We start from the raw sequence: 9,459 nt of genomic DNA, 5'->3' as shown, positions 1-9,459 counted from the left end.
TCGTGGTTACAAATGGATCTTACTGCCTTTTTTTTGCAGCCTAAAAAGTGACTTGAGGTTTGTTTTTATGGTAGTGCCCGAGACCAAAAGCGAATGTTGCAAACGTGAGTGTATTAGACTGTAATACAGTTGCTTTTTTCAGACTCAATAGAATAAAGTGCTTCAACAGGTTTATCATTCCTATCGCTCTGCGAATATCTATTCGGAGGGATTCAACGTGGATCGACTAATAAAGAGTCATTAAACAATACGCCCAAAAATTTAATGCAGGTAGTATACTAAATAACATTATCCCCGAATTTCAAACAATAGTTTAACGTCAGCTGCTTTCGCTTAGGTCTAAATGTAGCACAGTTTGTTTTATTACAGTTTAATTGCAATTTGTTTGCGTTTAACTAGCTTTTGAGGTGACCCATCCAGGTATTGGCTGCGTTAAAGACATCTTTGATGTTTTTTTTTTTTTTTCCAGAGAAGAAAGCGCTTGTGTCGTCAGCATATAACACAATGTACGGTGTATTTGGGATGTTCACTATGTCATTGGTGTAAAGAAGAATTAATGTTGGACCCAGAATTGACCCTTGAGGAAGTCCACAGTTACCCGCGCACTGCGGCCTCGCAGGCAATGATCGGGCTGACGGTGCAGCAAGATCGGCGCATGGCGACACCTCCTTGTTCCTACCCATACCCTTTTCTCGTAGGGATGGCGCGAGACTTCTCGCTACTAAAGCCTGGCAGACGCAACGCTCTTTGTGGTGTGATCCGCGGCGTCAATACAGACCCCTCTTTCGCATCGACCCCGCTTGTGAATTCCGCATGCCACGCAATTTAGATAGACGTCACTGTAATTGCCTGCACCGAATTCGTCTGGACGTTGCCTCTACTAAATTCTATCTTTATGAAATTGGTGTATCAAGTAGCCTGCCCGACATGTGGTGTGCGCGAGGATATTCAACACTTGATCTGCCACTGCCAAATCTTTAATACTCATTGCAAGGCACTGTTAGGTGCTTTAGGACTTCGTCAAGACGACCCCGTGCACCTGAAGCATATGTCCTAGGACCCTGGACTGATGCGACCTCGGCTGAGCGAGGGACAAAAGCTTTCTTAGTTTTTCTAAGGGACACGGGTTTAGTGGACATACTTTGATAGTCATCTAAGGGACACGGTTTTAGTGGACATACTTTGATAATCATGTGTGTTTGTGAGTGCGTGAGTGTTGAGTATGTTTGATGTCACCTTTTTTTCTTTCTATCTCTCTCTCTCTTTCACCCTCTTATTTCACCCTCATCTAGAGTAGCATGCCAGGCCTATAACCAGGCAGACCTCTCCATTATTCCTTAAAGTCTCTCTGTCTCTCTCTATCTCAGTGATCGTGCGGGAACCTGGGCTATCAGGCGCGTTATTGGCTTTTTCTTTGCACGGTGCACATTTCCATTTATTGATATTTTAACCACTTCAAGTGTGGGTCGCACTTTCATCCTGACCGGAACAGCTTCCAAAATGATACCTCCAGCCACAGCTCTTGCGTGATATGCCTGATGAGTCATCTAATAACTGTTCATTGCATGAGGGAGACGTGTTTGAAAGTTGTACACATGGGAACGCGTAGTAGCACCAGCGGCAACGGCAACAACTAGTAGCGATGAAATTATAAAAAGCGCACTAACCTGTATTCTGAACACCGTGGTTCACAAGAAGAATTCCAAGGTTAGGAAATAAGCCACAGCGCTACTGCCATGCCGCTGCTGCCGCAGAGTGTAAAATGCCCAAAGTACTGCTCTGCCTGCCTAACCTAGGTCTGCCTGTCTAACTTAGTGACTTAGCAAGGCAATCTCATCAGCGAATCGCAGAGTACTGAGGTATTCTCTATTAACTCTTACCCCCAACTGCTCCCAATCCAGGCCTCTTAATACCTCCCGCAAAAATATCTCCCGTAACTGTTACGGAAAGATTGCTTTCGAAGCCTTGAAAAAGAATTTTTGTGAAGAGCACAAAAATGACCTAACGGCAGCAGAAAAGGCCGGTTTTATCTCACGAAGACAAGCTGTATGTTCAGAGGAGTGGAATTTGCATCGGCACCAGAGTCGCTCCTGCCCTTATTGATCTATACCTCGCGACCAAAGAATTCACGAAGCTACCAAGGACAGACGCACAGTGAGGACCGTCCGATACGTCAATGATTACTTGGTGCTATGCGAACAGAAGGAAGGTGACATGGAGATCCTAAAAGACAACGCATTGACCATCTTTTAATAAGTGTCGTCCGGGATTACATTCACATCGGAGCTTCCTGAGCACGGCGTCCTATGCTTCCTAGACCTACGCCTTGAATTCTCGCCAGGGCGCCTAAGTTGGTCGTACCAGCCTCGAGTATAAGAAGCAGTTCCTCCCTTTCAGCTTGAACCACTTTAAGACGGTCAAAAGAGGAACTGCGAGGGCGGCGTTGCTGTCTACACTAAACAATTCCTGTCCACATCAGATGAGCCAGAGCTTCCAGCAGCAAATCACTATAGTCTTTAAGAAGCGGGATACCCGGAGACATTGCTATGCAACATAGCAGAAAGCGTCGTGCTGCTGAAAAAGCGTGGCAAGAACAAGAATAGCGCTCCCGAAGAAACGACGGAAAGAACGAATTATTCCGTGGTTCCATATATCCATGGGCTGACTCACAATCTCAAAAAGATTGGTAAGAAACAAGGCGAAAAGCATGTGTGCGCGAGTGTATGGAGAAGAAAACAAATCCGCATGTAAAATCGGGCACAGAACGAAGTTTTCTGAGTGCATTCAAGGCATCGTGTATCGCATCCCCCTTTTCTGCGGAAAGCATTACATCGGACAAACCGGGAGGTGTGTTAACGACATAGCAAGAGAGCACGCTACAGCGATAGCAGGGAAGTCCGGCACAAATCTAGCAATCCACCGCAGGGACTGCGAATCGGACAAAAAGCAAACAAGCCCTGCTGACCTCCACCACGTGCAGGAGCTGAAAAAGAACAGAGACCAGCTGGCACGAGAGAGAGAGAGAGAGAGAGAAACTTTATCATGGCAAGTGTGTTTAGACCCCCCTTGGGTCCCTGGACCACCGCACGGTCCCACTCTACGTCGTAACGTTCATGCGGTGTTTGTCCATGACGTCGGCACCCCGAAGCACCGCAGCAAGCTGCGATGGCGGGTCCGGAGACGAGAGCACGACCTCCCAGTCCTCCCAACTTGATAACGCGGGCTGTCCCTGCGGGGGAGGATCAGCAGGGCAGCCGAAAAGGATGTGGGAGAGTGTGGCGTGAGGGTCGCCGCACAGGGTGCATGCAGGGGAGGTGCCACAGTAGAGAGATAGCAGCTGAGGGGATGAGAGAGAGCGGGTCTGGAGGCGTCTCCAGAGGATCTGTTGGGAATGGGTAAGGGAGGGGTGTGGAGGAGGGTAAGTCCGACGGTCCAAGCGGGGCATTTGCGTGAGCTCTGCAAAGGTGTGCGCCCGCTCTCTCGAGAAACCTGGACCGAGGCCGTCCTGAGCCCGGCAAATCAAACCTCGGGCCAATTTATCGGCAGCCTCGTTTCCTGGATTCCCAGAGTGAGCCGGCACCCACTGGAGCTCTACCCTGCGTGGTAAGTTTTTGGAGGGGGTGTTCAACAACTTCCAAGCAGGGGCGTGAATCCTGCCTCTCGCGAAGTTGAACAGAGCCGTTTTGGAGTCGCTAAAGATGTAGTTTGCATTGGAATGTACAAGGGCTAGGGCGATGGCGGTTTCCTCTGCCTCCTCAGACGTACAGCCCGAGGGAAGGCGGTGTGTGAGGGGCTGTGCTAGGGCTGGATTGTAACCAACTGCTACCGCTTCATGAGTTGTGCACGCGGCGTCTACCCAAATGGCGTCCTGGGCTTGTCCGTAATACTTGTGTAGGGCCTTAGCGCGAGCCATGCGGCGAGGGATGTGGTACTGGGGATGAATGTTCCGGGGAAGGGGTTTCACAACGAGGGGGGTATGAATGTGTCGAGGAATGGCTATAAGGGATGTCTGATTAGCGGGAATGTTGATGCGAAGGGAAGCGAGGATATGCCTGCCAGTTGCGCTCGCGGCAAGTCTTAGATACTGTGTCTGAAGGTGCGCGTCTACTAGTTCCTGAATGGTGTTATGCATGCCTAATTCAAGGAGCTTGGCTGTGCTAGTGCTGCGGGGTAGGTTTAAGGCTGCCTTGGTTGCTAGACGAATCATGGCGTTCACTCGCTCTGTTTCTATGCGGTTCAGCTTAAGATATGGGGTGGCGTATAAAATGCGGCTAAGTGTAAAAGCATGCACTACTTTCATGCTATCCGCTTCGTCTAAACCTTTGTGCAGGGAGGATACGCGGCGTAGAAGCTGCAACACGGATTGCGTGGAGGCCTTGAGTGTTTTAAGGGTATGATCATTGCGTCCGGAATCTTGCAAGTAAAGGCCAAGGATACGGAGGGTGGGGGTGACGGGGATAGGGGTTCCTTGTAAAGTGATTTGAATGGGCGAATTAGCTGCAGATTTCGGTCTTATGAGGAGATTCGAGCCCAATAGATGACGCATGAGCGGAGATGGTGTCAGCTGCTAATTGAAGAGTTTCCTCAATTTCTCCATCAGATCCGTGAGTGGTCCATGCCGTAATATCATCAGCGTACAAGGTATGCCTTAGGTGTGGGATGAGAGCGAGTTTATGAGCTAGGGGGATGAGAGCAATATTAAATAGAAGGGGGGAGAGGACCGCGCCTTGGGGTGTTCCAAGCTCGCCGAGTGTATAAGGTGGTGTGCTCAGCTCAGCTATGTGCAGGGAGGCAGTGCGGCCCGAGAGAAAGGCGCGAACGTAGTTGTAGGTATTTGAGCCTACCTGTAGTGCCTGTAGTTCTCGCAAAATGGCATCGTGTCGAATCCTGTCAAATGCCTTTGTGAGGTCAACCGCCAGAATAGCTTTAGTGAGGTGGGGGATCGTGTCATCAAGCACGTCATGTGTAATTTGTAGTAGGGCATCCTGTGCTGATAGATGCGCACGAAAGCCCACCATGCTGTGCGGAAAAAGGTGGTTGTCTTCCATGTACGTGGTTAGTCGGGCAAGAATTATGTGTTCGAATGCCTTGCCGAGACAAGATGTCAGAGAAATTGGTCGGATATTCTCTATGTTGATGGGTTTGTGGGGTTTAGGAATAAATATGATTTTTCCATGCTTCCAGGTGGCAGGGAGTGTACCTGACTTCCAGCACTCGTTAAAGTGGGTGACTAGATGAGATATGGAGGCATCGTCAAGGTTTCGGATGGCAGCATTGGTAATTTGATCTTCCCCGGGTGCAGTATTGCGTAATTTCAAAAGGGCTGCCCGAAATTCCGCCTCTGTAATAGGGGCGTCAAGCTGGGGTTGAGGTGGACCCGTGTACTCGGGGTGCTTGCAAGGGTCACCTGGGGTGGTATATGTTGATTTCACCTGCGCGAGGAAGGCGTTCGTGTCCTGCCTGTGGTTATGAGTAAGGCGGCGAATGCTAAGGCGTGTCTGGGTTTTAGATTTCGTGGGGTCTAGCATGTGGCGTAAGAGGTGCCAGGCACGGGTTGTGGAGAGATTGCCGCGGAGATTGTCACAAATCTGATTCCAGTTAGCTTTGCAAAGAGTGGTACTGTGGTGTTCTATTTGGGTCTGAAGCTGTGCCAGTTTGAGTTTTAGTTTCCTATTGTGTTTTTGAGTTTTCCATCTGTGTGTTATGCGTTCTTGAGCTTGAAGGAGGTGCGCGAGCTTACTGTCAATTACGGGGGTGTCTGGGGTAGTGTCTAGCGTTTGGGTATGTTGGCGAATGTCCTCCTGTAACTGGGTAGTCCAGGTGTCTAGGTCGAAGGGTACCTGTGTTGACTGTACATGTTCCTGGCGAAATTTTCGTAGCTGGTCCCAATTAGTTTGTCTAACGGTAAATTTGCGCTGAGGGCGGCGATAGCTTAGTGTTATGCGAATTAGGTGGTGGTCGCTGCCTAGTGTGGTTTGGGTTCTTTCCCACTGCAGGTGGGCCACATTTCTTCCAAGCGTGAGATCTGGGCTGGTATCTGTAGTAACACTGTTACCAACCCGCGTAGGCAGGCTGAAATCATTAAAGATGGACAAGTGAAGAACCATCATTTCATTGCAGAGAACTGTGCCTCTGTGGTTTGTGCGCCGATAGCCCCAGTCCACGTGTGCGCAGTTGAAGTCACCGGCAATGAGTAGGGGATTTGATCCAGCCAATTGCGTCACGGATTTGAGGAGTGGAGGGAGTAGATTAACTGGCTGTCGTGGTAGAAGATAGCAGTTAAGAACGAACAAGGGAGATTGAGCAGGGGTTGGAGGTAAAATTTCGATGAAGGTGTGAGCGATAGGTGTGGTAATTGTGTGTTCCATGTAATGCAAAGAGTTGCAGACGTATGTGACCACCCGAGGAAGATCAGTAGAGTCCGAGGGGATAAGAGCGTATCCTGGAAGTTGTTTGCAAACGTTTGCGTCCTGAATTGCGATGATGTCTGGTGGGGATGAGGAGGTAGCGATAATCTGCTGCAGAGGATCGCGCTTACGCCGAAAGCCCCTGCAGTTCCATTGAATAATATGTAAAGAATTATGGTCCGTCGGAGGGGCCATGCTGTAGGGTGGAGGGGCGAAGGAGGGGTGTGGAGGGTGGCACTGTGGGAGGAGAGGCCGGTGAGAGGCTATGAACAAGGAGAGGTAAACGCTCCTCTACCTTGGCCATGATGCTAGTTATGACAGTATCCATTAAACGGGTAATGGTAGTTTCAATCAGAATTTGGCACTGTGCAGTGACCTATGCAGTAATGCGCTCTGCGAGCCTAGCTTCTAAGTTTTTGGCGAAGTCCTGAAATTTTGCTTCCAAGTCTATGGGTTGTGCTGGCGTCTCATCAGGCCTCCTCTTTTTCGAAGGAGGTTCGACAGGTGGCGAGGTGGGTGGAGAGGATGAGGGTGGAGGAGTTGGGGGTACAGCGCGGGTGGAGGTAGAGATGGCTGCCTTGAGCTGCCAGTCACTTCGTGGTCCTGGGAGGTCGGCGAATGAGTCCTGGCGGCCTTAGAGGCCCACGTAGAGGTAGTGGGAAGGCTCGTTTGCAGCGGGGGAAAGTCCTTCTTGCTAAAGGGCTTTGTTTTCTGTGGCGGCGGGCTGCGTTGTTTCGGAGTTGTGTGTCTTGCCTTGCATGAGCCGGTACCCGTGAGGTGCTCGCCCCCACACAGAATGCAGATCGGGATGCAGGAAGGAACAGCTTGCGGGTCATGCTTGTCCCCGCACCGCGTGCAGAGACCAGTTTTGGGGTGGGGGCAGACATCATATCTGTGGCCCGGTCGGCGACAGTTGGTGCAGGCATCTGGACTGCCCTTGTACGCCGTGCATCTATGAACCACACTCATGTAGCGTATGGTATGAGGGACTGGTCCATGCGCAAAAGTGATTAATATGGAGAGCGTCCTCCCCATTCTGCGTGCTGCGATAATATCAGCATCCGGGTTGCGGGTCTGGAGGTCTCGTAGCATCTGCTCCGGGGTTTCCGCCCAGTAGGCCTGCGAGATGACTCCACGTACCGCTGCTGGCGGCGGTGCGATGTAGGCGGCGATAGGGTAACTGGTTCCTTGGAGCACCACTTCCTTGAGTTGGACGAGGTGCAGGGCGGTTGTCTCCTGGTGGGTAGCGACGGTGAATGTGTTATTCGTAGGATGGATCCGGAGGTGAATGTCCCCTAGGTCCCGGCCATCGGCGGTGACTTGCAGGGCTTGCATAAGGGGCTGCGCCATGGCTCCGTTCAAAGCGAGCCCGCCTCTCGGTCGAAAAACTACCCGTATAGTGCCGGGCGGGAGTGAAGCAAGGTGTTTACTTCGCTGCGAGACTGCGTGCGACACGCGCAGCTGTTGCTGTTGAGCACGGTACGTCGGCTTAAAGGGCGCAGGGGCAGCCTCGGCCTGAGCACCGACGGCGGACACGGCTGTTTGTGTGGGTCCAACCAGGGTATTCGGGCTTGGTTCTCGAACCTGGTATGCGCGGAGTACTGCGGTCCACTCACTGGGTCTGGACGTTTCAGGGTCGAGGTTGTCGCCCTGCGCTTGCACCTCCATGGCTGTTGGGGTAGGTGCGCTGCCGGTGATAGGCCTAGCCTCCAGCGAGGCGAGGCCCAGCGCGGCGGCTGGCGAGGAGCGAACTTTACGACGTCGGTGCGGTCAGAAGTGAGGACTGGATCTAGTAATGGTTGTAGCGGTTGGAAAGCGCTCACCTTTAGGAAACGTTGTACATAAGAGGTGAGCTCTTGGGCGCTTGTTGCGCATGAAAAGAAGCCGAGAAGCGGTGACAGTACCGAAAGGCGGCCGGAGCGGAACCTCCTCTTCTTCTTCCTCCCCGGCACGAGAGATCCTGGAAGCCCGGACCATCCGCGATTCGGGAGAGCAATGCGTCAGCAAGCCAGTTTGCCAATCGAAAAAAGAAGTACCTGCGCGGCCATGTAAGCAGAAGACGATAGATTATTTTTCGAAGCAATGCCTGTTCTTCAGTATAAATATGCGGTTTTTCAAATAATTCTTCAGTTCTTCTTCTTCTCCACATGAAAATGGCACATACCCACGCGGGGGATTTGGCCAAGGTACGGTGGTGAATGCCAAGGAGGTATATGCGCGGGGAAAAAAAATAGAATAGTAGAATGATTGAAATGAGAAAATATATATAAATTTTTAAAATTTTTCAATAAATAAACAAATTACACATAGCAGGAATAAAATAAAATACGCTTTTGGACATGCGGTGGAATTTTATATGGAGTTAACAGGGTAAGCGACCAGTTGCAGCATCGTCCCCGTCTGTGTGTTTCTTCGACGTCCTTGTTTCCTTTCTGCTGTTCAGTTATACGATCATGAACCAACCCTCACCAATATTAACATTTGGCAATAGCCCGGGCCATATTTGGAGGTCGCCATCGTGTCGGGCACGCCCAATTATGGTTGTACATCGATTTTGGTCCAAATCGGCCGAAGTCAAATTTCGAGAGTGGCCCGGGCCAAATTCTTGCTGCTTGGCGTCACAGTTGCTATGGCAACGAGCGATGTGCACGCAACAAGCACAATCAAGATGCGTAGGCAAGATTTTTGCTCAGCTCTGACGATCGTATGAGTGTTTTCGCACTTGTGCGCCTTATAAGGTTTTACTGCGGTTTTATGCAACGATTGCAAAGCCGGCCCACTGCAAGATTCGTGCAAGAACACCCCAGAGCGTTACGAACTGAATGGCGACACGGTTTGCAACAAGCTCGCTGTAGGGATAAAGAAAGAAGCCAAACTAGCGACAGGAGAGAGACATGAAACGCGTGACTTTCCCGAACGCGCGAGGCCTTGGAAGAACTTCGGGTTACTGCGAGTACGACCACCGCGTGGAGGAGGCTCCAAACTCCACTCTCGCCTAGCCGATTGCCATGCCTCGACTATGCGGCAAACCAGGCGATTTGCTACATGTGCT

General features: G+C 50.9%; 1 protein-coding gene across 1 annotated transcript; it reads right to left on the bottom strand.

The window, feature by feature from the left end:
• Positions 1–3,097: 3,097 nt before the first annotated feature.
• Positions 3,098–8,310, bottom strand: LOC149359235 (uncharacterized). The gene is made up of 2 exons (XM_089567621.1): positions 7,002–8,310; positions 3,098–3,223 (listed from the first exon to the last, which is right to left on the bottom strand). Exons 1-2 carry the CDS (start codon positions 8,073–8,075, stop codon positions 3,098–3,100), a joined length of 1,200 nt encoding a protein of 399 aa, XP_089423747.1. The 5' UTR covers positions 8,076–8,310.
• Positions 8,311–9,459: the final 1,149 nt, after the last annotated feature.

Source organism: Amblyomma mixtum, chromosome 2 (assembly GCF_055824585.1).
Source record: "Amblyomma mixtum isolate Tamu chromosome 2, ASM5582458v1, whole genome shotgun sequence".
Lineage (NCBI taxonomy): Eukaryota > Metazoa > Arthropoda > Arachnida > Ixodida > Ixodidae > Amblyomma > Amblyomma mixtum.
Note: the sequence above shows the minus strand (reverse complement) of the source record. Positions and strands in the feature narration are given on the sequence as shown.

Bases quoted from the DNA above. Each gene is read 5' to 3' on its own strand.
- LOC149359235 (XM_089567621.1), bottom strand. From the start codon at position 8,075: ATGGAGGTGCAAGCGCAGGGCGACAACCTCGACCCTGAAACGTCCAGA. The intron at 3,224-7,001 runs GTGACTGGCAGC...CCGCAGGGACAG, and splicing joins CGACCTCCCAGGACCACGAA to CCCGCGTTATCAAGTTGGGA.